Here is a 27,228-nt window from a genome sequence, read left to right on the forward strand (position 1 = left end):
ACATTTTTTACAGTTGGTTATTCATTTGACAAATCTTACTACAAAATAAAACGTTTTTGATTTAAATGTTTTAAAAATGCCTTCGATATTATTTCATCTGTAATATCATATTTATTTAGTATTTAAGTGCGGCAGTATAGTCACCCACTTAGTATTTTCCCACACTCTGGTCACTCAACTGATTGACTTTGTTTTTGTGGAACAAACAAGTAAGTACAATGAAGCCGAAATTAGTATAAATTTAAGCTAATATTTACACTATCCAACAGCATGGCAAAGTTTTTCGGCATCAACCGGGTGAGCAAGCTTTTTCAAATCATCAGAGAGGCCGGTGGACTTAAGCAGACGTATCTAAAGCTATATAGGTGAGTCTCCTTCTTATATAAGGTTGCTTCGATTCCTAAAGAAAACTAAATTTGTAAGGAACGATGATCTAAAGATTGGAACGCTGGTGGGCATCGACAAGTACGGCAACAAGTACTTTGAGAACCCGTACTACTTCTATGGACGGAATCGTTGGATCGAGTTTGCACCTCATGTAAATATGGACTATGACGGTTCCCAAATCCCCGCCGAATGGTACGGCTGGATGCATTACAAAGTTGGTATTTTCCTTCTAATTGCTCAATATCCCTAAAAATAACCGTTACTTCCAGACCGATCTTCCGCCTATCCGGGATGGTTGCCGTCCCACGTACAAGTGGATTGCGGACCACAGTGAGAATCTTTCCGGCACCAAGGGTAATAATATAAACGAAATTAATATCTAAAAGGTACATTTATTTATTGTTAAATTACAGATGCATACTATCCATACTCCACCACGCCCAACAAAATTGAAGCTTGGGATCCCAAAGCGAAGAAGGAGTAATGTGTATAGCTTCATAATTTTAAATTTACAATGGATTCGATTGGAGAATGCACGTAATTGTGTTAATAAATTCAACTTCGTTTACATGCAAATGTACCTCCTTTAAGGGCAATAAACTTCTGTTCGTTCAAAACAATTCCTTCATTAAAATGGAATGTTATATAATGATTAAATAAATATACTCTAATTTTTCTGCCCTGATTAGCTATGAGATTTCCGATTTCATCCACCGACCAATCAAGACTTCCTAGCCATTTCTTTGACAAAGTCCCAACACATTTTTCTTTGACAAAAAAATAATACATTTTAGAATTTAGTGCGAAAGTGCTTTATTAGTTTCAGTTTTCACAGTGAATGAACCACTACATTTTATTGGAAAATAAACATTACGTGCCCGTATTAAAATACATTAGGTTTCAGCGCTTTTTTCTAGCACGTCGTCGAGATCCTGGAAAACATTTAACTTATTTTGTCTTAGATTATCTAGCAGGATTATATCCAGCTTCTTAGTATTCTTCCTTGACTTTCTGGGCCTTTTTCGCACGTCGCTTGTATTTCTTAGCCGTGTCGGCGCACTTGGTTGTAATGGTGGCCCGGATTATACGTTCCTTCCCACCCGTGCGACTTTTTACACTTAGCACAATGTCCTCCACTTTTCCTTGATCCAATTGAAGCTTGGGTGGTCTTTCACGACCATAAAACGCTGGAGAAGGCTTTCCTGTGAGCGTGTGCGTAGCAAGCTCATCACTGCTGAATACAGCGCTCAAGAGACACCTGGTGGCCACCGGTGCATTCGTCCAGAAAACATCACCGTATTGGTTTGCAGTAATTTGCGTACCATTAGGTCCTAGCACGTAAAAAGCGCTGCCGTCAGCTCTTTGTACCCGATGCGGGTATTGCCTTTCGCTGTCAGAGGATGCGTCCGAGACATTGGTGTTATCTTGGAGTTGCGATTCTGCAGAACTGGTGGACATGTGACGCGGCCTCTTTAATGGTGGTGCGGGCACCTCCTCGTAATCGTTATCATACCGCTGATTTAAGGTTCTCAACATGGAGGTAAGTCGCCCAAAGAGTTCTTCGTAATGATGCTGACTCCTCTGGATTTTGGCTACTTGCTGTTTGACGGACTCTTCCACGGGAGGCAAAGGTTTCACTGACGGCTTCACTTCCTGTATGCCACCTGAAGGTGTGGCTATGGCCACAATTTGAGCGTTAATTATGCGCCTTTGGGGTACAGGGGGAGAATTTCGCGAGACTTCTCTTGCACGCTGAATTTTAACAGGATTCCTTTCCAACGGTGGTTGCATCAATGGCTGGATTTGGAGCTGTCCCAAGGGCTTAAAGCTCCGCTGGCGCATCACCGTCTGCTGGGCGGCCAGTTCGAAGTTCATATAGTTCTCGATGTCCATCTCCTCCTGCTTGACAATGGGCCGCGTTAGCAGGCGATAGTAGTAGGGCACAAAGTTGGGCGCAAATTGGCTTAAGTACTGATGGTAAGGATGCGAAAACTGCACGGTAGGTTGAATCGCAGTCTGCGGGTGAAAAGTGTGCGGCTCCGATTTCCTGACGACTGACATGCAAAGTTCAGGAGTCTCGCTATTTGTTGGGTTAAAAGAATCACTTTCGTAGAAATTAAATCCGGCAGCCATTTTTCAAGTCGAGGATTTAGCAACAGGTAGTGAAAAGGTGGGTTATTTTTGACAGCTGGATACGCGAATGTAGTTGCGAATGTATGTACTTATGTATATTTTTTTTTCGTTAGTTGAAGCCTCTCTGGAATGATCTTTTATGAGCTCGGATTAACGGTAATTCCTGTGCCAGATGGCAGCCTACCTGAAGATCCACAGAGTTGCCGAGGACACCAAGTCACTTAAATTTGAATTTTATTCCTAAAAATCTTTTATTTTTCCAAATAATTTGAAAACGCCATTTTAGTTATTATTATACTGTTAATGATCATATAAAAAAAACCTCTTGACGAGGTAAAGTACCGGTGACGAACCTGCATGCGAAACCCAAAATATCTGATATCAATTTTAGTGACGATAATATGCTATATAGGTGTACAAAATTGCATATAAAAAATATTCTTGTTCGGCACGTGACTGATTTGTTTTTTGTTTTTCTTGCACGTGCCGAACAAGAATATTTTTTATATGCAATTTTGTACACCTATATAGCATATTATCGTCACTAAAATTGATATCAGATATTTTGGGTTTCGCATGCAGGTTCGTCACCGGTACTTTACCTCGTCAAGAGGTTTTTTTATATGATATCAGTTGTTTTTTTGTATATATTGATCTTCAATTATTTAAAACAGAACGCATAATATATAGAATATATATATATGGAAGTAACCTCTGGACAGGCGATTCACACAGTTAGCAATACTTTAATTGTAAGGATAAACATCAAAACTCTTTTTTTTTTAACTCTATAGATTTTGAAATTCAAGAAGGTGGAAAATTTAAAAACCTTTCCAAAGACGTAAAGAATTTTTCTATAGCTTCAGTGGCTCTGAAGTTATACGTATTTTTAATTTACAAAGGTTTTGGAATTTGGTTAGTTTAAAAATTTTAATTAAAAATTTGCCCAAAAATGTATTTAAGATCCAACATTTTTTCGTAGTTGTGGGAAACCAATTTTTTTTAACAAATTAACAGATGAGAGGCCTATCCTTATGAGAGTTCCACTATATAATAAATTATAAAAAAAAAACAAAAAAGGAAAGCTAACTTCAAGCGGAGCCGAAGTTGAAATACCCTTGCAGTTAAGCAGAAGCTTATATTATTATTATATATATCGGATCCTATATAGTTGTCCGATCCTTATGAGAATTTCACCATCAACAAAATTTCTAATAAAAATATTGGAAACACCCCAAGCATCTTTAAAAATAGAAAGGTTGTGCCATTTCCGATCGTTCAGTTATATGGCAGGTATAGGATATAGTTGGCCGATTCTTATGAACATAGGATTAGATTGCCCAAAACGGAAACCATAAAAAGTCCCATCATTCTAGCTTCAAAAACAACAAAGTTAAGCCAATTATCCTAATAAAATTTTGCAAATCGGATAAGATTGCCCAAAATGCAATCTGTACTAAGTTCCTTCCTTCTAACTTATAACAAAAAAAAAATTTATGGCATATCCGATCAATCATATAATAAACATGTATTATATCTAAAAAAAAATGCGCAAAGATAAAAAATTAAAAAAAAAATGGAAATTACGTTTTTCCAGTTTTTCTAGTTAAACCAATTGTTGAATGTAACAATTTATTTTGGGTGTGCGATATAAAATAATAAATATTAGAAAAGTATTGGCGGAGTTGGTTTGCCTGGTTTTTTTTTAGCTTTTAATCCATGATTTGGCCCAAAACGGTGGTGGCTGCATTTATTTATATGCATTATATGCTCAGTAGGGGCATATGCATATGCAGTAGGGGCATATGCAAGCGTTCTACTCATAAAATTTTGCATTCTTCTCATTAAGACATGAGACACTGAAACATACAGCAGAATTACATCAAAATTTCCCATCAAGCAAAAAAGTTCGAGATTAGCCGAGTGGAGAGTTTCTAATACGGGAGGGCCTGAGTTCTAATCCTAGTTGAGTCAATGTTTACGTTTTACTTTTTAAGCCCTTTTTTATTTGGATTTTATTTTTGAAATATTTGAAAATATCTTATGTACAAACTTTCATAAGGATGGGCCGACTATATCCTATAGCTATCATAGAACGATCGGAATTGGCATAACTTTGGTGTTTTTTAAGTTAGAAAGATGGGACTTGGTACAGATTCCATTTTGGGCAAAATAATCTTATTGGCCAAATTTCATAGGGATCGGCCAACTATATCCAATAGCCGCCATATAACTGAACGATCGGAAATGGCACAACTGCAAGGATATATCAACTTCGGCTTCGCCCGAAGTTAGCTTTCTTTTCTTGTTTTTCTTTGGGACCTCAAGATTGGTACCTCAACCGACCCGTCCGACATTTCTTTCAGAAGTTATTCAAGAAATTAGATTTTTACAGCTTTTTCAAAAAGTTGTAGAACAATAATTGCTCATATCATATGAGTCATATGACATTAACAAAAATCTCCAATTTTATTCAGTATTGCAAAGAAAAAAATATAGACAAACAAACCCACTGGCTTAATTTTAAAAAAACTGTAAAAATCGAATTTCTTGAATAACTTCTGAAAGAAATGTCGGACCGGGTCGGTTGAAGTACCAATCTTCTGAGTCTTCTCATTAAGACATGAGACACTGAAACACAAAGTAGAATTACATCAAAAGTTGCCATTAAGCAACAAAGTTCGAGGATAGCTGAGTGGAGAGCGTCGTGGTTCCTAACACGGAGGGCCTGGGTTCGAGTCCAACTTGAGTCAATGTTTACGTTTTACTTTTTTAAGCCCTTTTTTATTTGGATTTTATTTTTAAATAAATTATCTAAAATCTGAAAAGATATACTCCATATTTTTTAGGGTATAGACCAAATATATGCAGACTCCAAAAAGCAAAGTTGCCAATCAAATAAACACACATGTATAAGTAAATGCAAGCTTCACAGGAGGCTGCACAAAATGGGTAGCTGCACTTACAGGACTATATCTTGAGTTAACGGATTTTGCCAGATATGAGCGATATGTCAAAAGTTGCGTCATCTCAAAAGCTATCTACACGTGCAAAAAAAAAAAAGGGTCAGTCGACTAAATTTTGAAAAATAATTTTTTTTCTTAAAAAAAAAGTTTATTTTCAGTGTATTTTTTTTTGTGTACTATATAGACGTTTGGTCCCAAAGAAAGTGAAATAGATATTTAAAAACCCCTTTCAACGGTGTAAAGCTCTTTTTAATATCTTTCTTAATTATAAAGTTATGCATTTTTTCATTAACAAAGTTTTTTTAATTTTTTGACGTAAGCTTAAGGTATTTCAAAAAGTTGTAGAACAATAGTTGCTCATATGATAGTAACAAACATTTTCCAATTTTTTTCAGGATTTTTAAGATAAAAATAGTGCAAACAGACAAACCGACAAACCGACGCAAACTGGCTTCATTTTGAAGAAGAAGAAAAAATTGAATTTTTCGAATAACTTCTGAATGAAATGTTGGATCGGGTCGATTGAGGTACCAATCGACGCGTATTTAGCTCTAGAATGCGAATATATAAAAATATTCTATCTGGGGACTAAAATGTGTCCACCAGCCCCACTTTAGTGATAAAAAATTTTTTTACTTTCACCCTAATTTCTCCCAAACCAAATAACTTTTGGAATATGTTTCGACAAAAATTATCTAATTGAAACAATACCTTTCGATTGGTATATCATTCATTTAGATCGGTTGCCTACAGAAAATTTTTAATTCTTCGGCTATATATAGAGTTTCCTCGCGCACGCCTAGGCATGCAGGTCGTCACCTCGTGGACTTCCGTCCACAGTGATTAAAACCATCAATCGGAATTCAAATCATTCAACCAATTATGTGCCTGCTAATTATTATAATCGAATAAGTTATAGTTAATAAAATTTTGATTAAAGGCAGGGATAGTTAACCTACCCTTAGTTAAAATATTAAATAAAATGTTTTTTCCAAAAACTTAAAACATATAAATAATAAAACTTAAAAAAAAAACAAGAAAGGAAAGCTAACTTCGAGCGGAGCCGAAGTTTATATACCCTTGCAGTTCAGTCGCAGTCCGCTAGGTGGCGCCACGCATCTTATATTATTAGATATGTAGCAGATCGTATATAGTTGGCCGATCCTTATGAAATTTGGCATATCGATTTATTTTGCCAAAAGAGTAATCTGTACCAAATCCCATCTTTCTAACTTAAAAAACATCAAAGTTATGCCAATTTCGATCGTTCTATGACAGCTATAGGATATAGTCGGCCGATCCTTATGAAATTTTGCACACAAGATTTTTTGGTCAAATATAACATGTGTGGAAAGTTCCAACCTAAAAAAACTTAACTCTAACTTAAAAAACACCAAAGTTATGGCATTTCCGATCAATCAGTTATATGGGAGCTATAGGATATAGTCGACCGATCCCGGCCGTTCCGACTTATATACTGCCTGCAAAGGAAAGAAGGGTGTGTGCAAAGTTTCAACTCGATAGCTTTAAAACTGAGAGACTAGTTTGCGTAGAAACGGACAGACGGACAGACGGACAGACGGACATGCTCATATCGACTCAGGAGGTGATCCTGATCAAGAATATATATACTTTATAGGGTCGGAGATGTCTCCTTCACTGCGTTGCACACTTTTGACCAAAATTATAATACCCTCTGCAAGGGTATAATAATAAAATTATATTAAAATAACCATTTGCTTGTTAGAATTCCAGTTGACGTGTTCTAGGGATCATAAGGACCATTGCGTGAAAATTTCCGAGTAAAAGGTTTTTCTCCGATCAGAGAAAAACAATGCATGATTAAGGTTGTACGGTATTTCGGCAATTTCTTATTTCATAATAACAATTTATGTATAATTTTAATTTTTTTCTATTTTATACAAAAAAGAAACAAACAAACTTTCATGAAAATTTAATACATAAACATAGATTCCTATATAAAAGAGATACCAGGAAACTGTAAAAAGAAACGTTGGAGAATATTCTTGAATACAAACTTTCATGCAAATTTAATTTATAAACATAAATTCCTATCTAATAGAGATAAAATGAAACTGAATAAAATTAATATGTACTGCTAGAACATAATAAGTAAAATAAGCATACATATATGATACATAAATGAATATTTATCTAATTAAGTAACACATATGTAAATACATCTAAAATACAATTTACAATTTTATAAGGAAATCGTGACTCCGTCGATAGTAACGTGATGTCAATATATGTAAGTACATATTTGCAACACTCGACTACTCTGCGAATTCTCCGACAACAACAAATTCTGGTTCCCGCGCAAAACAAACTCGTAAAGGTGGAAATAGACGAGGAATAAATGGGAGCAAGGAAAAGGCAGCTGGGCTAGTTGGAAATATAAGCATACTCTAAACAGGACTGCATCCCCTTACCTGAAAAGCGAGAGAAACGGATTGTAAAAGATAGAAGGGCAGAGAGAGTCATGGGAATCTCCCTGCAAATGCTTGCACTTTGGGTGTCAGTGTGTGTGTAAATGGATTCCAGGTAGCAATTGTATTGGATTCCATTGTTTCTTTTGGAGAAGCCGCAGGAGTCGACGGACTGGTAGGAGCCGAAGAAAAACTACCCCTACTGCAGGCCGCTTTTCGCATTGTGCCGCCAAATTTACGGCACAGTTGACGCTGACCCTCCAAGGATTCAACATGGATAATGTAAGTGTATTATTTTCAATAACAGAAATTCTGAATTTATAAACTCTTCTCGAAATTACTTAGAACTTTGAACGTATTGTGAGCGCCACAGGTCACGGAGATCCGAAGTGGAGCAGACCCTTGTATTTAAATGCGTGGTCCCAAACCAGCAGCGATGATTTTGAGCTGCTCAAGACCATTTCTTCGGTGGATACAAATGTGGAAGCCGAGAACCGAACACTTCGTGAAAAGGTACGCTACTTGGAGGCTAAACTACAGCAGCACACAGACCTATTGTCACAGATTCATGCAACATCCGCCAGGATGCAGCATGGATCCTCGTTGATAACGGACACGTCGCCTCCCACACCGCCCACGGTTTCAAATCCTCAGATCCTGACCCCGCCCAGCTCGGTGATATGTGCACCCGTTATTCCCAATACCACTACGGTTGACTACAAGATTATATCATCTACCAATGACGCTGACGCAATAGAGATTCGATTGGCGGCGGAAAGTTTGAACAGCCTCAGCACCTCGGCGGATTCCGATCGTCTGGAGATATGCTTGGAGGAAAATCAACAGCAACCTAATCAGAATGGTTCTGTAAAAAGGGAGCACAACTCCACACCATTGCAGTTCATAAAGCGGCGTAAACTTCAGGAGATTCAAGTGTGTGATACCAATGAAGAAAAACCGCGTCAAAACATTAAATTGCCCGCAAAACCCCTGGCTAACAGAAAAGTCCATAACGGCAGCCTTACGGATCTCAGCAAACCCATGGAAAATGTAATGGTTTCCATAGGGCCGAATAACACTTGTGTGCCCGCCGTTGTGTTCGAGAACATCAATTGGTCGGTTTCCTCACTTGCAACTCGAAAACTTTTGGTATCGATATTTGATCGGGAAACCTTGGCCACTCACTCAATGACCGGAAAACCGTCTCCCGCATTTAAGGATCAGCATAAGCCGCTAAAACAGATGCTGGATCCTCTTAAGATCCAGGACATCATCTTTGCAGTAACTCACAAGTGCAATGCCACCGAGAAGGAGGTGCGTAATGCCATCACAACAAAATGTGCAGATGAGAACAAGATGATGAAAATCCAGAACGGGAAGCGGAGGAGCAGTGGGGTCAAACACGAAAAAGAGAACATGATATAGAATTTAGTCCTATTATTGATATTAATTGTATTTTTATTTAATTAAATATTATTTTAACCTAGACACTTGTGAACCAAAAAATAAGAAAATTCATTAAAAATATATCTTAATATAAACAGTATAATAGGATTATAAACTATGTACATCGAAATGAAATGTAGAGTTTGAAGATCTCGGAAGAAGCTTTTCCAATCCGAACCAATAAAAGTGTTATATTACTTTTGATTTCTTACTAGTTCATTAGTATTGGGAAAAATTTTTGTTTGGTTACAAAATTTTTAATTCATGTAAAATTAAAATTGTTGAGTTGAGTCTATGTCATTAAAGGATCGAAACACCCTTACCAGTGGAATATTAATTAAATTAAACCAGCGGAATGTTAATTAAATTAAACGATATCACTGTGGACATCACGCCACGTAAGTAAATAACCTCATACCTTGGTATTCGCGAGGCGGCTACTATTTGTATAAAGTCGAAAATTTTCCCCGATCTGAATGAGTAAAACACAAATCGAGAAGTATTGTTTTAATTATATCATTATTATCCAAACAATTGAAAAAAAAACTTGCGGTTTGGGAGAAATTTTTGATAGTGGGGAAATTTTAGCCTCGATATTTAGTCTATATATGTATTTTAAATATACTTCCTAATTACAGGGCCGTCGAGAGCCATGTCGGGCCCCGGGGTATGGATTCCTCACGGGCCCTTTTTCGTTTTCGTCTCTCATTTAAATTACACTGCAGCGATCATTTTCAATATTTATTCATTCTAATTAAACATTCATAGATTTCTTTCTCAATTTTGGCCATCTAAATTTTCGAAAAAAAAAATTAGACCCCGCTGCCGGGCCCCTTTTGCGGGCCCCGGGAAAATTACCCGGCTGACCCCCCCTCTCATCGGGCCTGCCTAATTAACAATATGTCCATCTATTATTTTTACTAACGTGTCCTTGAGAGATTATAATATCGCAAGATTTAAATTCTTTGATTTGAATTGGGATTGTTATAAATTAACATTTCACTTTTAATTTAGAAGTAGCAGCATTTTATGCGATAGTTCTAGGTTCTCCAGAAAATATACCAGTCATAGGAAGGTTGCCAGACCTGGCACCAAATCAGCTGATGGCGTCAAAACAGCTTTTTGGCGCTCTTAAAAATTATTATGTTTATTAATTGTGGTAAATTGTGTTAAATATGCACTGAATGGATAACCAACCGGAAAAAATTACCAACTGCTTTTTGCCCCAACTTGTGGATCAAATCTTTGACAATCTTCAAAGGAAAGTGGCAATTACTACTCCAACCAAAGGTACATTAAACAAACACCCCCGTCTAACATTCTAACATGAATTAATGTATTATAGAAACCCGGAGTCAATTTTTTTACGATTTAAGTGTCTTGCTTGGAGAAGAGTTGGTGAGACGTACACTTCAACTGTTGGACGTGTATAGATTTACATATTATTATGCCAAACACAGACAAAATCAGTGCGTGGTAGAGCTCTACAAGGGAACAGAATACTTTCGGTTACTGCCAAAGATCAATTATTGCAAGTGCGATTTCTTCCAGAGTTATGTTCTTCAGCTGCCCACAGGACTACTTTACCCGGACATACCTACTAGCCAAGAGTTTGAATTAGCCGGTTGGAACGAGGTCAGTAGGCAGTCCTACACATGCCAGCACGTTCTGGGATTACGCTTGCAACAGTTACTCAAACTAAGTGACCAGAAAGTTAACGAAAAGATTCTTTATCCGGCGGAATTTCGAGAGATTTACCTTTCTATATTTGAGGACTAGTACACCAGTATGGATAATCCTTCGCCCTATGGCGATTATAAGTTCGTCGGTCGTGTGGATCATGTCAAAATCTTTAACCAAGCCATTAAGTCCATCTGCTTTAATGATGTAAGAATATAACACCTACGTTTTTTAGAAACTAAAAAACTACTTTGTATTTTATTAGTTACTACATCTTATAATAATTCTTTCTCACAGTATGGTATGCTTCATGTTTCTGACGATGGCTTGCGCATCACTGTTGAGCAGGGAAAGTCCATCCAGGCCACTCTGTTCATGCCGCCAGCTGCCTTCAAGGAGTTTTACGTACAAGATTTCCAAAGTTTTGGTCTAAAGATGAACGTGTTATCGGAGTGCCTCAATCTCTTTGGATCAGCCGACTGCAGTTTGAGGATAATGTACTGCGACCAGGGTAGCCCACTGAAGATAATACTATACCCGTACGACGATGAGGACGTTAGCACTGAGTGTGCAATCCAAACAATGGATTGCGAAGAGCCAATTGACTACGATTTGGAATTAAAGGGTCCGGATCTAAACGTTATTTTCGTACGTGGATCTAACCTCTCCAAGGTATTTCACGAATTAGAGAAGTCTGCGGAGGAATTCGAGTTTATTACGTCACCGGATAGGCCACATTTTAAAATCACTACCGTAGGAATTATGCAAGCGGTTTTTAGTGTTGAGGTGGCCAAGACCAGTCCCATGATGATGATGTTTAACTGCAAGAACACAGTAAAAGCTCGATATAAAAGTCATCATATTAGGCTTACAAACAAGGCGATGCAGTCAGCCACCAAAGTCGCTATTAAAACGAATTCCATTGGTCTGCTAGAGCTTCACCTGGTTATGCAGGGTGACGGTCAGGAGGAGATCTTTGTGCAGTTTTACATCATTCCATTGCTTAATACCGAATAAAGAACAGAATTATGTACAATACTATTTGAAACATTTTTAGTCGTATAGCCACAATAGCGCCATAGATGCGCAATGTCTGATATCCCTACTCAAGTGAAGCCGTATGCGAATAGGAATATCCTTTTCGGAATTGAATATAACTGCACTTGTTGTTAAAATCCTTCCCATCTGTATATAATACTACCCTGAATATTACGTTTCAATAAAAATTTGTCATGTTCAAAAGGCCCTAAGGTTATCAATTACATTTGAATCTGGAACGTTTTAAATGATGCATTAAAGAAACCAGATATTTTTAGGCATCACTTATTTAAATGTGTATATAAAATATTCCGGGGTACGATATTTTTGTATACGCATCATTTTAAATAAATATATTGATAAAATAAAACTTTTACGCTTTCAGATCGCTTAGCAGATTTTATAATTTGTTTCTATGATTAGTTGGCTTCGAAGGGTAGGAAATTTCCGACGATCGATGCTAGTGCATTGGCTTGTCGTTGTAGACAACTAAATCTTTCAGTGCTGATAATTTAAAAATATACACGGTAAGTCGGCACATTTATTTGAATTGGACTATCACGCACATTCTCCATCGGATGCTGGCGGCAGAGGGATTTTTCATCTGGGCTTGCAGTTCAAGACGACAAGCAGAGGAGTAAGCTGCTTTAGCGCGGATCGCGGAAACATGTACATATTGCTTTCACTGTTTCTCGTCATTCTCCACCTGCTAGTGCTACCTATTTACCTGTACCTGACCTGGAACCACAAGTACTGGAGCAAACGGGGACTGACCACGGCTCGACCGCTTACAGTGCTCGGCACGTATCCTGGTCTGCTTACCCGAAAAAGCAACTTGGTTATTGATATCCAGAAAATCTACGAGTGAGTTGCTTTCACTTTGCACGTAGTGTACATTTTTTTTGGTAACTTCAAAGCGACACCCACAGCAAGTACAAAGGGAAACATCGAGCTGTAGGTGTTTTTGTGACGCGCCAACCTCAGATCCTAATACTTGATCCGGAGCTGGCTCACGACGTTCTTGTTGGAAATTATCGATGTTTCAAGGATTCGCTGACCAGCTCGTACATAAGGCATGCTAAACAGGACAAGTACGCCCGCCTCAACCCGTTTTGGGCCTCTGGCGAATCTTGGCGAAGGCTTCGCTCCGAGGCCCAAGCTGGCCTTTCGGGTGTTCGCCTTAAACACGCCTATGCCATTTGGAAGCAAGGCGGGAAAATGCTGATCTACTACATCGCCCAGCAGGTGGATCACAACAATATCCTTGAGACGAGAGATGTGAGTTTATACATAAATGTTTTGTACGTATTTATTTTTTTATTTTTCTTAATATGTAAACTGTTTTAAAATACAATTTATTTCTACAAAACCATTGTTGTGGCCTCTTATTGTCGAAAAATTCAACTTTATTGGTATACCCTCGCAGAAGGTGCCATCTTATCATCATCTCCGATCCCACACCGAAAATGTAGAAAAATAAGAGACACTGTTAAGAGGAGCCCTTCAAATAAGTGTTACTCCAATGAGTTCTGTTTTAAAACTGTTTTTATTTCACACACTTCTCTTACAAGAAAGATACATGAAAATCTTAAATCTATTTAAAACTACTTATCAACGGACTGCTCGCTGACATGCTATGTGACCCTTTCTTAAGTGCCTCAAGTGCACCACATAAACATTTGGTTAGACTGCAGGAGATCGTCTTTCAAACCATGCTGTTAATCACTTATTCACATGGGTCCGATCTCCTACATTCTATGTTTGGAATTTTTATCGTGTTCAATGCTTGAACATTCTGCAAAGGGCCACAAAAAAGGTGTACATTTTATATATATTAAATTCATTATATTGTCCATTGATAACGCTAGATAGCGGACTATATATGTATATGTGTATTTCCGCTTTTGTATTAAATTTACAAATTTATTTTTTCAATATTAAAAAATATTATTATTATGATTATTCGATAACAATATGTTGTTAATTATATCATTCTATTACATATTTTTAAATAGTTTAACATTGTTTAAGTTATTTTATTAGCTCCCATGTTCAACTTAATGTTTGAACATCCTGCAAGGGGCCACAAAAGTGCTAGATTTGTGTTTACATTTTTAAATTAATTATTATTTTTGTTAGTGGATTTCTTAGTGGACTGTAATATTATATATATTTTTAATTTTTTTTTTTTTGATTTTAGTAGACATCTTGAAAACTTTTTTCATTCGATATTTTAGTGGACATCTTGAAAACTTTTTTCATTCGATATTTTAGTGGACTGTAATATTTTTTTTTTTATTAATATTACATTATATTATATTAATAATATTAATATTTTTTCTTTTTTATTTGATTGATCACTTAATCATATGTATAAAACCATTACATTATACAATAATCATATAAAATAAACATTTTTTTTTTTAAACATTGGGTATTGGGGTTGGCAATGCTATAGCCATCAATTGTCTTCTCGACTTAAGTTTTCTTACATAGGATATAATCAATACAGTTATGATTATAATTATTAAAATTAACGAGCTATGACCTGACACATGATGAAAGTTGATATTTTTTAATTCTAAATTTTGTGCTTTCAAGTCTTCTATTTGTTTGGCCAGGTGAGCTATTTCTGCTGTATGGTTCATAACAGGAGGCTTTAGAGGGTCCCAAGCAATTCTCGGAATCTCGTTTATTTCTCCTATATAAGGAGTTTATTTCTCCTATATTCTTGACTTTGGGCGGGTTGGATCTACTTTGACGTGCTTCTGCGTCATCTAGATCATTTACACTAGCTAGGGGGCATATCTTATTTAATGGTCTGGTTACCAATTTCTCTTGCTCCTTAAGCCTACCTCGGACTTTTTCGTCCTTTCCTTTATGGACTTCTTCAACCTTTGGTAGAGGCCACCACGATGGATGGCAACTATCATCTTTTTTAGTATATTTTTTGAAATTAGTTTCATCTATTTTTGTTTCTAAGTCATTGCTGACTTTTTTTTCTACCTCCCAATATCGGTCCATTTGTTTAAGCACGATACTGGTTGCTACGATTGAATTACTACCCCTGGATTTCGTGCGTCCTGACACTGTCCATCCAAAGATAGTTTTTTGCCCAAGAAGCATACCCTTTTTGGTTATCTCCGGCAGCAAAATTTGTGGATATAAATCCGCACCAATTACCAGGTCAATTCGACCAGGTTTGTCGAAATTGCGATCCGCTAAATAGAATCCTTTCCAATCCGACTTATTTATAAAAATTTTATTTGTGGGAAGACTTTTCATTAATTTTGGCAAAACAATTGCGTTTGTGCTCACTTCTTTTGAATATTTGGAATTATTCTTGATTGTCAATTTTAATTTGTGATTTGAAACACAAGCGCCTGTTGCTGAAACTCCATTTAATTGAGTGTGCGCTTTTATTTTTGGCAACTTAAGTTTTTGTGCCGCTTCTTCTGAAATTAGAGTGCTTTGTGACCCATTGTCAATCAATGCTCTAAATTTCCCGAATTCACCATCTTGACCTTTAATCTGAACATACGCCGTTGCCAACAACGCTGGTTCAGAGGTCATGCATGTATTAACATTCTCTTTTTTAAAATGCAACATGCTATGGTGTACTTTTTGGCAATACGAGCATACTAGCTCGCTTGTACATTTTGTGTTTGAACTGTGCTTTAAACATCTATAACACACATTCAATCTTTTCACTATATTTGATTTTTCCTGTGGACTTAGTGCTTTAAATTTATAGCAATTAATTATTTGATGCCCGGGCATTTTGCACATCGGACAAGTTTGGCTATTTATGTTATTTTTTTGTACTATTTTTCTAGTTGGTAATTCATTTCCAACTGATGTCAACGAACTAAGCCGTTGATCTAAAAATTCTATGACATCTTTCAAATTTTGAATGTCATTTGACTTTTTAACTTGGCCCTCATATTGTTGCAGAGCCTCAATAGAAAATTTCTTTAAAATAATATGCGCAAAAATGCAATCTGATTCTTCGGTCAGATTTGCTTTAAGACGCATCATATAAATTGATTCATTTATAGAATCAATTGTATTTTTTAAATGCCTATATGAGTCCAAATTTATTTTTGGAAGCTCAATCAGGCGATTTAATTGGTCTGAAAATATCTTTCTATTATTTTCATACCTTTTTATGAGCAACTCCCAGGCTGCATCATAATTATTGCCTGAGCCAAGCAATAAATGGGAGACCACATTTCGTGCTTCCCCTTTTAGAGCACTTTTAAGGTAGCTTAGCTTCAATGATGGACTTAAATCCATTCTTGAATGCACAAGTTCCTTAAATAACTCATAAAAATGGTCCCAATCTTTGGAGTTTCCAAAGAAACTGGGAACCTCAATTTTTGGTAGGGTAGGTAGTTCGTCCATTTTAGGATTACTACCTTCTACCTTTTCTAATCGACCCACTTCGATTTTATTGTTCATGAGCTCAATGTGTATTTCCACATCTTCTCTGAGCTCTATTATTTTGGGCATATATTTATTATTTAGCCCTTCAATATTTATAAGATCGGACACTGTTTCTACTCTGCTGAGAAACATTTTTAATTTTTTAATTCTTATTGGAAAGGTTTCAGCTTTCCTTTCCTGGATTTCGATATAAGTTTGCTCGAGGTAATCCTCGAGATTCTTTAAGGCACCCTCAAGCCTAGAAAATAGCTCATCCTGGCCAATAATATTTTTAATTTTTTCCTTAGCGGACTTGAATTTTGATAGCATGCTATCGAAATGTTTTTTAGTAAAATATTCGTGCTCTACAGCACCAAGTTGAACCAAATGATTATGGTTCGTGCAGGCTCTAAGCTCGATGTTCTTAAGTGATTCCCTATCTTCTTCTACATAAGAATTTTTTGCGAGAAGCGCATCTACTTGCCGGGTGAGACGCACCTGGTCTTCTATTATCGCGATTTTTTCTTTTGTCGACATATTGGATTTCTTTTTTTTTTTTTAATTAATTAAAATAAAATAATTAAAATTATATTTAAGTTATAAACTAAAAGACCAAACTTGCCGATCAATATATTTTCTGCTGTTGTTTGTTGTCGCTGCGCTGTTGATGCTGCTTCTTCTTGGGGTGTTGTCACTGCTGCTGGCTGATGTTGCTGTTAACCTTGGTGTCGCTGCGGATGTTGCTTCTGCGTGGATGACTTGTTTCGGCCGATATTGCTCCTGATGTTGCTCGGATGTTGCTTCTGCTTGGGGTGCTTATTTTCTGTTGATGTTGGTGTCGCCGTTTCTGTTGATGTTGCTTATGCTGATGTTTTATTTTTTTTTTTTTATGTTTTTAAGTTTGTTTGTCCACAATTTACTTCTTTTTAAACTTTTACACGTTTACTCTTGTTTTAAACTTTTCCGATGTAGGGCCTCGGATACGCCAACACAAAATTTTTATATTTTAATTTTTATATATATTTTTATTATTCTGGTGTCGTTCCAGAAAACACACGATAGAAGGAAATATTTATTAATTTTTGTATTTCCTTTCTATTCGATTATGCTCATTGGCATTTATATTATTTTATTCTCTGTGTTCCTTACCTCTTGGGGGGAAACAACAGAGGACTACGATTTTTAAACTGAGCTCTTTTTTTACTCAGATCGCAGCCTTATTTTTTAGCTACCTTGGGCTGAGAATTTTTAATTTTTCTGCAGCCACTTCTAGGTGCCAGTTTTTTAAACCTGAGTCTCTTACCACAGGGGGGAAAACGTCAGGGTGTCTCGATGGACCAAATGTTAAGAGGAGCCCCGAAAATGGTCGTGATACTCCAATGAGTTTCGTTTTAAAACTGTTTTTATTTCACACACTTCTCTTACAAGAAAGATACATGAAAATCTTAAATCTATTTAAAACTACTTATCAACGGACTGCTCGCTGACATGCTATGTGACCCTTTCTTAAGTGCCTCAAGTGCACCACATAAACATTTGGTTAGACTGCAGGAGATCGTCTTTCAAACCATGCTGTTAATCACTTATTCACATGGGTCCGATCTCCTACATTCTATGTTTGGAATTTTTATCGTGTTCAATGCTTGAACAGACACATTTACAATCTGATTTCAATACTAGCTTGTCTTTTTCAAAATAAAATTTAGCCAAATCGGACTTTTTAGATCGGAATTTTTAGAGTAGTTATAGACTTTTTATTCACATTTCCCATTGCCTTGATTAAGTTGTTTATTCGAAATCATACAAAAGAAAACAACAAAAATATTTCGTTTAAAAATCAATACTTTAAAAAGTGTAGTTTGGGTGGAAAAATGAATACCGGGTGTCATATAGTCGGGGAACTCGACTATAGCCGTTTTTTTTGTTTTAGATCGAATGAGTTATGTATGTTTTCATTATAAACTTAAAAGTATCTAGATAGTATAAAAATTAGAAATTAGAGCAAACATAGAATTTATTTTTGAATGTTGTTGCCTCTAGCTCCATTATTACTTTAACAATTACACAGGCCGAAAGTTTCAAATTCGTTTCCTCCGAAGCCAGAACAAACATGGGTCACCTACAGTGGTACACCTAAGAGAAGAAATTGATCAAATTTTACTATATATTGAATTATGTAGGGCGTGTAATTGCTTTGACCATCATTGTTTTAGTACATATAATTTTTAAAATGTATGTATATCAACAAAAACAAAAAAATGGTATCTAGAAGTTATCATATCTTTGGAATACTCATCCAACGTTGAAATCTCAGATCTACAAAATCTGTAAAGCTTTACTAAACCAGTTTTTGAGAGATTTGTTTTTAATTAGAAACAGTCTCAGATAATTCAATATATGGTAAAATATGATAAATTTCTTCCAATGGGTGAACCGCGGAAGCTGTGGGTAATGGAACCTATGTTTGTTTTGTGCTATGGTTCAGGGGAGCCTAAGGTTATGGAGCAGGTGAAATTATGCGTGGAATTTTTTGCTGTTATTTAACATTTTTTTATTTTTCGTGTATTTTTCTGTGTTAATGTAAGAGGAATTTTCGAGAAATATTTAAGTAATTTACGAAAATTACAATTATAAAATTCAATTGAAAAAATTATAAATGTTTTCCTACAGCTGTGTTTTCGTTATACGGCTCAAGTGATGGCTGACTTTATTTGGGGCATCGATGCCGGCACCCTTTCCCGGCCCAAGCAGCCAAACAAGATTCAAGAGATGGCCACCAAGTGGACGAGCTACGCCTTCTACATGATTTCGTGGTTCATGGCCACGATAGTAGCTCCAGCTATTCGCCTGCTACTGCAGTTCCGCTTCTTCCCCAAGGACACGGACGAGTTTTTCTCAAACTTGACCAAGGAGTCAATAGAAATGCGGCTGAAAGGCAGTGAAAACTCCAGCCGAACGGATTATCTTTCTCATTTACTCCAACTTAGGGAGCAGAAGCAGGCTACTCACGATGATCTCGTGGGTCACGCTTTAACGGTACTGCTGGATGGTTACGACACCACCGGAACAGCCCTCCTGCATGCCCTGTATTACGTATGTGATTGCATTGACTTTCGATAATACTTAATATTCCATTTCTATTTAATGTACCCTTTAGTTGGCGGAAAGTCCTGCAGCTCAAAAAAAACTACGCACGGAACTCCTTTCTAGCGTCGATGCAGAAAGAAGCATTGACTTTGACAAATTATGTGCCCTACCTTATCTGGAGCAAGTTGTCTATGGTTAGTTCTTTGCTAAATTTAATATTTAAATTAATTTTATTTAAAGTTGGGTGGAAACAATGGGAAAGAATATCGGACACAACAAGTTTTAATTATTTGTCTATATATAGTGTCTCTTCGCGCAAGCTTAGGCATTCGGTTTCATTATTATAATCATTATCATATAAAAAACCTCTTGACGAGGTGAAGTACCGGTGACGAACCTGCATGCGAAACCCAAAATATCTGATATCAATTTTAGTGACGATAATATGCTATATAGGTGTACAAAATTGCATATAAAAAATATTCTTGTTCGGCACGTGACAGATTTTTTTTTTTAGTTTTTCTTGCACGTGCCGAACAAGAATATTTTTTATATGCATTTTTATACACCTATATAGCATATTTTCGTCACTAAAATTGATATCAGATATTTTGGGTTTCGCATGCAGGTTCGTCACCGGTACTTTACCTCGTCAAGAGGTTTTTTATATGATATCAGTTGTTTTTTTTGTATATATTGATCTTCAATTATTTAAAACAGAACGCATAATATATAGAATATATATATATGGAAGTAACCTCTGGACAGGCGATTCACACAGTTAGCAATACTTTAATTGTAAGGATAAACATCAAAACTCTTTTTTTTTTTTAACTCTATAGATTTTGACATTCAAGAAGGTGGAATAATTAAAAACCTTTCCAAAGACGTAAAGAATTTTTCAATAGCTTCAGAGTCTCTGAAGTTATACGTATTTTTAATTTACAAAGGTTTTGGAATTTGGTTGGTTTAAAAATTTTAATTAAAAATTTGCCCAAAAATGTATTTAAAATCCAAAATTGTTTCGTAGTTGTGGGAAACCAAATTATTTAAACAAATTAACAGATGAGAGGCCTATCCTTATGAGAGTTCCACTATATAATAAATTATAAAAAAACAAGAAAGGAAAGCTAACTTCGGGCGGAGCCGAAGTTTATATACCCTTGCAGTTAAGCAGAAGCTTATATTATTATTATATATATCGGATCCTATATAGTTGTCCGATCCTTATGAGACTTTCACCATCAACAAAATTTCTAATAAAAATATTGGAAACAGCCCCAAGCATCTTTAAAAATAGAAAGGTTGTGCCATTTCCGATCGTTCAGTTATATGGCAAGTATAGGATATAGTTGGCCGATTCTTGTGAAACATAGGATTAGATTGCCCAAAACGGAAACCATAGATAGTCCCATCATTCTAGCTTCAAAAACAACAAAGTTAAGCCAATTATCCTAATAAAATTTTGCAAATCGGATACGATTTCCCAAAATGCAATCTGTACTAAGTCCCATCCTTCTAACTTATAAAAAAAACAAAGTTATGGCATATCCGATCAATCATATAATAAACATGTATTATATCTAAAATAAATGCGCAAAGATAAAAAGTTAAAAAAACTGGAAATTACGTTTTTCCAGTTTTTCTAGTTAAACCAATTGTTGAATGTAACAATTTATTTTGGGTGTGCGATATAAAATAATAAATATTAGAACAGTATTGCCTGGTTTTTTTTTAGCTTTTAACTCATGATTTGGCCCAAAACGGTGGTGGCTGTAATTTAAGTAAATCAGAGTTTTATTTATATGCATTATATGCTCAGTGGGGGCATATGCATATAAAGCGTTCTACTCATAATTTGCATTCTTATTAAGACATGAGACACTGAAACACAAAGCAGAATTACATCAAAATTTGCCATCAAGCAACAAAGTTCGAGATTAGCCGAGTGGAGAGCGTTGTGGTTTCTAACACGGGAGGGCCTGAGTTCTAATCCTAGTTGAGTCAACATTTACGTTTTACTTTTTAAGCCCTTTTTTATTTCGATTTTATTTTTGAAATATTTGAAAATATCTTATGTACAAACTTTCATAAGGATGGGCCGACTATATCCTATAGCTGTCATAGAACGATCGGAATTGGCATAACTTTGGTGTTTTTTAAGTTAGAAAGATGGGACTTGGTACAGATTCCATTTTGGGCAAAATAATCTTATTGGCCAAATTTCATAGGTATCGGCCAACTATATCCAATAGCCGCCATATAACTGAACGATCGGAAATGGCACAACTGCAAGGGTATATCAACTTCGGCTTCGCCCGAAGTTAGCTTTCCTTTCTTGTTTTTCTTTGGGACCTCAAGATTGGTACCTCAACCGACCCGTCCGACATTTCTTTCAGAAGTTATTCAAGAAATTAGATTTTAAAAGCTTTTTTTTAAAGTTGTAGAACAATAATTGCTCATATCATATGAGTCATATGACAACAAAAATCTCCAATTTTATTCAGTATTGCAAAGATAAAAATATAGACAAACAGACCCACTGGCTTCATTTTGAAAGAACTGTAAAAATCGAATTTCTTGAATAACTTCTGAAAGAAATGTCGGACCGGGTCGGTTGAAGTACCAATCTTGTGAGTCTTCTCATTAAGACATGGGACACTGCAACACAAAGTAGAATTACATCAAAAGTTGCCATCATGCAACAAAGTTCGAGGTTAGCTGAGTGGAGAGCGTCGTGGTTTCTAATACGGAGGGCCTGGGTTCGAGTCCAAGTTGAGTCAATGTTTACTTTTCAAGCCCTTTTTTATTTGGATTTTATTTTTAAATATATAAACTAAAATCTGAAAAGATATACTCCATTTTTTAGGGTATAGACCAAATATATGCAGACTCCAAAAAGCAAAGTTGCCAATCAAATACACACACATTGTATAAGTAAATGCAAGCTTCACAGGAGGCTGCACAAAATGGGTAGCTGCTTTAAAGTGCTATATCTTGAGTTAACGGATTTTGCCAGATATGAGCGATATATCAAAAGTTGCGTCATCTCAAAAGCTATCTCCACGTGCAATATAAAAAGGATCAGTCGACCAAATTTTGAAAAATAATTTTTTTTCTTAAAAAAAAAGTTTATTTTCAGAGTATTTTTTTTTGTGTACTATATGTGGTCTCAAAGAAAGTGAAATTGATATTTAAAAAACCATTTCAACGGTGTAAAGCTCTTTTTAATATCTTTCTTAATTATAAAGTTATGAATTTTTTCATTAACAAAGTTTTTTTAATTTTTTGACGTAAGCTTAAGGTATTTCAAAAAGTTGTAGAACAATAGTTGCTCATATGATAGTAACAAACATTTTCCAATTTTTTTCAGGATTTTTAAGATAAAAATAGTGCAAACAGACAAACCGACAACTGGCTTCATTTTGAAGAAGAAGAAAAAATCAAATTTTTCGAATAACTTCTGAATGAAATGTCGGATCGGGTCGATTGAGGTACCAATCGACGCGTATTTAGCTCTAGAATGCGAATATATAAAAATATTCTATCTGGGGACTAAAATGTGTCCATCAGTTTGGTGATAAAAAATTTTTTTACTTTCACCCTAATTTCTCCCAAACCAAATAACTTTTGGAATATGTTTCGACAAAAATTATCTAATTGAAACAATACCTTTCGATTGGTATATCATTCATTTAGATCGGTTGCCTACAGAAAATTTTTAATTCTTCGGCTATATATAGAGTTTCCTCGCGCACGCCTAGGCATGCAGGTCGTCACCTCGTGGACTTCCGTCCACAGTGATAATGAATCATTATAATGAAACATCTCTTTACGGTTTCGTATAATCGTAAAACTATTTTAGCTTACCTCCGTTGAAAGGTATCTTTCGGTTCATATATGTATATAATATATATATATATATTATATATAATATATATTTATATATATTATATATATAAATATTGATCAAAAACTATGTAACCTTGCAATTCCCTCTGCAAGGGTGTTGTGGTCATAAGTGTGCAACGCAGTGAAGGAGACATTTCCTACCTTTTAAGTATATATTTCATCATCACCATTTGACCCGATTTAGCATGTCCGTCTGTTTGCCTGATCTACGCGAACTAGTCTTTCGGTTTAAAATAGAGGTGGGCATGGGGTCGTGTTTTCGTCGTGGCACGCGTGTTCGTGTTGAAAATTAAAATTTAACTCGCGTGCGTTTTGCCACTCGATATTTGCAAAAAAAAAAATATTTTTTACAACGTTGTCATTCGATCGTGGCGCCTTTCGATAATTTTCAGCTTAAGCTTCTCAATGACATATCATAGTTGACCACCTCTATATTTTGTGTAAATCAAATAAAATGTGCGAAAAAATTGATAAAGTAAAAGTTCAAAGAAAATGATCCGGATTACAAGCTTGTGAAATATTACACTGTGCGACAAAATTTAACAAAATCGTTGTTTATGTTACTTTTTTGATTGTTTTCGGTTAAGGGGCATTAATTATACACAAAATATCTATGCCATCTTTTAAGTCATAAGATTTCTCTTTATATACACATTCAAATGTCCAAAAAACGGCCGTTTTGGCATATTTCACGGCATTATAATTACATATTGGGAAAAATTTTTTTTACCGTTATACGCTTTTATGCAAGTTCAATATCTATTTTTTAAAATGTATTAAGCAAATATACCGTTAGGCTTTATCACAATGCTTTCAAGCATACATGCTTCTTAAAAATAAAGCTGGGAGCTGGGAGAAAACATTTTTTTTAGCATTGTTATAAAAGTCGGTAGATTTTCCTAATACATTTTAAATAATAGATACATATTAAGCTAACATTAACGTTATAACGGTAAAAAAATATTTTCTATGGATTTTATTTTGCGACAATTAATACGATCTAAAAAATTGAATTAGGATCGTCTTAGTATATCCCATAACTGCCATATAACTGAACGGTCGAAGCCTATAGTAGCTTCGGTCTTTTTACAGAAACTGTTTTTGGCATAAAAATCAGTTCAGTGTTTAAACAAATCGATTGATAATAAAATTCGGATAAACTTTCAAAAAGCACCGAAGCACCAAATCAGATTTGTGTAAAAAAATTTAAAACAACAAAGAAAAGCTAAAGCTGGCGGAGCCGAAGTTTAAATACCCTTGCAGTTGGGTAGCCGCTTATATTATTATATATATATATCGGATCGTATATACTTGGCCGCTACTTATCAAAATTTCATCATCGAATCAATTTTCTAATAAAAATGTTTGTAACAACCCCAGGCATCTTTAAAAATAGCAAGGTTGTGCCATTTCCGATCGTTCAGTTATATGGCAGCTATAGGATATAGTAAAATTTGGCAAATCAGATTACTTTGCTGAAAATGGAATCTGTGCCAATTCCCACCTTTCTAACTTAAAAAAACACCAAAGTTATGCCAATTCCGATAGGACATAGTCGACCGATCCCGGCCGTTCCGACTTATATACTACCTGCAAGGAAAATAAGGATGCGTGCAAAGTTTTAACTCAATAGCTTTAAAACTGAGAGACTAGTTGCGTAGAAACCGACAGACAGACGGACATGCTTATATCCACTCAGGAGGTGATCCTGATCAAAAATATATACTTTATAGGGACGGAGATGTCTCCTTCACTGCAACGCACTTTTGACCAAAATTATAATATCCTCTGCAAGGGTATAAAAATTACATTTTAATTTTGACCCACTAAGTATTTTATTTTCCAAAAAACGCACCCCAAAATACGCGTAGTGCATAGACGGAAGTGCGCCCTGAAATTCTCATAACCATCCTCTTCGATATATGTATGTACATATATCTTTTAAATTAATCGGTCCCTTAACTGCAAGGTTTCGGCTTCAACTTCGGATACGCTTCCTTTCTTGATTTAAATTGATTGATAATTTTTTATTTATTATTAGAATCCCTTCGACTAAGTAGCATCGTACCACAATACACGAAAGTCTGCACAACTCCCACGGATATAAAGCTCAGCGAGACCAAAAATGTCAGAGTGGAGAAGGGAATGACGATCATGATACCCAATTATCAGTTCCATCATGACAGACAATATTTTCGAGACCCCGAAGTCTTCAGGCCAGAACGTTTTGATAACAGCGCTTATCAGGAGCTTATGCGAAAAGGAATATTCCTGCCCTTTAGTGATGGGCCCCGTGTTTGTATGGGTAAATATTATTTTGATACTATATAAAATATATTCCTTAATATGAAAACCATAATTTTTTAAACCTTTCTAGGAATTCGTCTGGCTCTGTTGACATTAAAATCTGCACTGTTTTATATTATGTGCGACTTTGAAGTGGTGCGGAGATCAGAGCGTTTAATCCCCAAGGGTGATTCAGGCTTCGGCGTTTTACTGCAGGGGGATATTAATCTGGAATATCGTCGAGTTTTCCAATGAGAATCCGCAATAATGTACATACAAAGATCTATGTTATATATAACAAGACAGGAAAGCTAACTTCGGGCGGAGCCGAAGTTGATATACCCTTGCGTTAAGGTTGTTCCATTTCCGATCGTTCAGTTATATGTCGTCTATAGGATATAGTCGGCCGATCCTTATGAAATTTGGCAGGTTCAATTCTAATGCCCAACATAGACTTCGTAGTCCCATCACTCTAGCTTAAAAGACACAAAAGTTATGCCAAATCCGATCTTTCAATTATATGGCAGCTATATGATATAGTCGGCCGATCCTTATGAAATTCAGCCAATAGGTTTTTTTTCCCAAAATAGAATCTGTACCAAGTCCCATCTTTCTAACTTAAAAAACACCAAAGTAATGCCAATTCCGATCGTTCTATGACAGCTATAGGATATAGTCGGCCGACCCTTATGAAATTTTGTAAATAATATATGTTTGTCAAATATAACATGTGTGGAAAGTCCCAACCCTCTAAGTTGAAAAACAACAAAGTGATGGCATTTCCGATCAATCAGTTATATGGCAGCTATAGGATATAGTCGACCGATCCCGGCCGTACCGACTTATATACTGCCTGCAAACAAAAGCAGGATGTGTGCAAAGTTTCAACTCGATAGCTCTCAAACTAGTTTGCGTAGAAACAGACAGACGGACATGCTTATATCGACTCAGGAGGTGATCCTGATCAAAAATATATACTTTATAGGGTCGGAGATGTCTCCTTCACTGCGTTGCATACTTTTGACCAAAATTATAATACCTTCTGCAAGGGTATAAAAATATGCGTGAGTTGTCGCAATTAAGCGCATCTTGCTTTCCCATTTAATATTTTAATTGTATGTGCATACATATGTATGTACATATATTGTCTGTTATAATAGTACTTATAAACATTTAAATTACGATCCCTGATGAAATACCAATATTATTTTCGGAAATAAATATCGCTCTAAGTGGAATAAAAAACATAAATGATAAGTAAGTCGATTGCTCGGGGAGCACAACCGCAATAACTTACATCTCCAACAAACAACGCCATCAACTAAATAGAATCTTATCACAATCGAGAGTTGAACGTAAATTAAAAACTTTTAAAATAGATTATACTCGTGTAAAGTAAAGATTATTATGAGAGAGGT

General features: G+C 35.8%; 6 protein-coding genes across 6 annotated transcripts; 5 read left to right on the forward strand and 1 right to left on the reverse strand.

The window, feature by feature from the left end:
• The first annotated feature begins 68 nt into the window (after positions 1–68).
• LOC6503298 (probable NADH dehydrogenase [ubiquinone] 1 alpha subcomplex subunit 12) lies at positions 69–1,072 on the forward strand. Its single transcript, XM_001967531.4, has 5 exons — positions 69–209; positions 270–365; positions 424–601; positions 657–741; positions 801–1,072. Exons 2-5 carry the CDS (start codon positions 271–273, stop codon positions 869–871), a joined length of 429 nt encoding a protein of 142 aa, XP_001967567.1. The 5' UTR covers positions 69–209; position 270; the 3' UTR covers positions 872–1,072.
• A 111-nt stretch (positions 1,073–1,183) lies between these two features.
• On the reverse strand, positions 1,184–2,700 carry LOC6503292 (early boundary activity protein 2). The gene has a single exon (XM_001967532.4). It carries the CDS (start codon positions 2,518–2,520, stop codon positions 1,378–1,380), a length of 1,143 nt encoding a protein of 380 aa, XP_001967568.1. The 5' UTR covers positions 2,521–2,700; the 3' UTR covers positions 1,184–1,377.
• Positions 2,701–7,780: 5,080 nt separating this feature from the next.
• LOC6503299 (protein insensitive) lies at positions 7,781–9,586 on the forward strand. The gene is made up of 2 exons (XM_001967533.4): positions 7,781–8,218; positions 8,282–9,586. The coding sequence occupies exons 1-2, from the start codon at positions 8,210–8,212 to the stop codon at positions 9,359–9,361; spliced, it is 1,089 nt and encodes a 362-aa protein (XP_001967569.1). The 5' UTR covers positions 7,781–8,209; the 3' UTR covers positions 9,362–9,586.
• An 826-nt stretch (positions 9,587–10,412) lies between these two features.
• LOC26513817 lies at positions 10,413–11,161 on the forward strand. Its single transcript, XM_014903631.3, has 2 exons — positions 10,413–10,672; positions 10,728–11,161. The coding sequence occupies exons 1-2, from the start codon at positions 10,567–10,569 to the stop codon at positions 11,159–11,161; spliced, it is 540 nt and encodes a 179-aa protein (XP_014759117.1). The 5' UTR covers positions 10,413–10,566.
• LOC6503300 (cell cycle checkpoint protein RAD1) lies at positions 11,128–12,103 on the forward strand. The gene is made up of 2 exons (XM_001967534.4): positions 11,128–11,269; positions 11,360–12,103. Exons 1-2 carry the CDS (start codon positions 11,171–11,173, stop codon positions 12,077–12,079), a joined length of 819 nt encoding a protein of 272 aa, XP_001967570.1. The 5' UTR covers positions 11,128–11,170; the 3' UTR covers positions 12,080–12,103.
• A 554-nt stretch (positions 12,104–12,657) lies between these two features.
• LOC6503301 (probable cytochrome P450 309a2) lies at positions 12,658–27,037 on the forward strand. Its single transcript, XM_001967535.4, has 7 exons — positions 12,658–12,737; positions 12,814–12,964; positions 13,030–13,378; positions 19,196–19,618; positions 19,683–19,806; positions 25,566–25,829; positions 25,902–27,037. Coding segments are annotated over exons 1-7 (1,476 nt in total). The 5' UTR covers positions 12,658–12,736; the 3' UTR covers positions 26,066–27,037.
• The last annotated feature ends 191 nt before the right edge of the window (positions 27,038–27,228 follow it).

The sequence above is a fragment of the Drosophila ananassae genome, chromosome 3R (genome assembly GCF_017639315.1).
Source record: "Drosophila ananassae strain 14024-0371.13 chromosome 3R, ASM1763931v2, whole genome shotgun sequence".
In the NCBI taxonomy this organism is placed as follows: Eukaryota; Metazoa; Arthropoda; class Insecta; order Diptera; family Drosophilidae; genus Drosophila; species Drosophila ananassae.

Coding starts and splice junctions, on each gene's coding strand:
- LOC6503298 (XM_001967531.4), top strand. CDS start 271: ATGGCAAAGTTTTTCGGCATCAACCGGGTGAGCAAGCTTTTTCAAATC. Junction 366..423: donor ACGTATCTAAAGCTATATAG/GTGAGTCTCCTT, acceptor TAAATTTGTAAG/GAACGATGATCTAAAGATTG. Junction 602..656: donor ACGGCTGGATGCATTACAAA/GTTGGTATTTTC, acceptor CGTTACTTCCAG/ACCGATCTTCCGCCTATCCG.
- LOC6503292 (XM_001967532.4), bottom strand. CDS start 2,520: ATGGCTGCCGGATTTAATTTCTACGAAAGTGATTCTTTTAACCCAACA.
- LOC26513817 (XM_014903631.3), top strand. CDS start 10,567: ATGGATAACCAACCGGAAAAAATTACCAACTGCTTTTTGCCCCAACTT. Junction 10,673..10,727: donor AATTACTACTCCAACCAAAG/GTACATTAAACA, acceptor AATGTATTATAG/AAACCCGGAGTCAATTTTTT.
- LOC6503300 (XM_001967534.4), top strand. CDS start 11,171: ATGGATAATCCTTCGCCCTATGGCGATTATAAGTTCGTCGGTCGTGTG. Junction 11,270..11,359: donor AGTCCATCTGCTTTAATGAT/GTAAGAATATAA, acceptor TCTTTCTCACAG/TATGGTATGCTTCATGTTTC.
- LOC6503301 (XM_001967535.4), top strand. Junction 12,965..13,029: donor GATATCCAGAAAATCTACGA/GTGAGTTGCTTT, acceptor CGACACCCACAG/CAAGTACAAAGGGAAACATC. Junction 19,619..19,682: donor TCCTGCATGCCCTGTATTAC/GTATGTGATTGC, acceptor TGTACCCTTTAG/TTGGCGGAAAGTCCTGCAGC.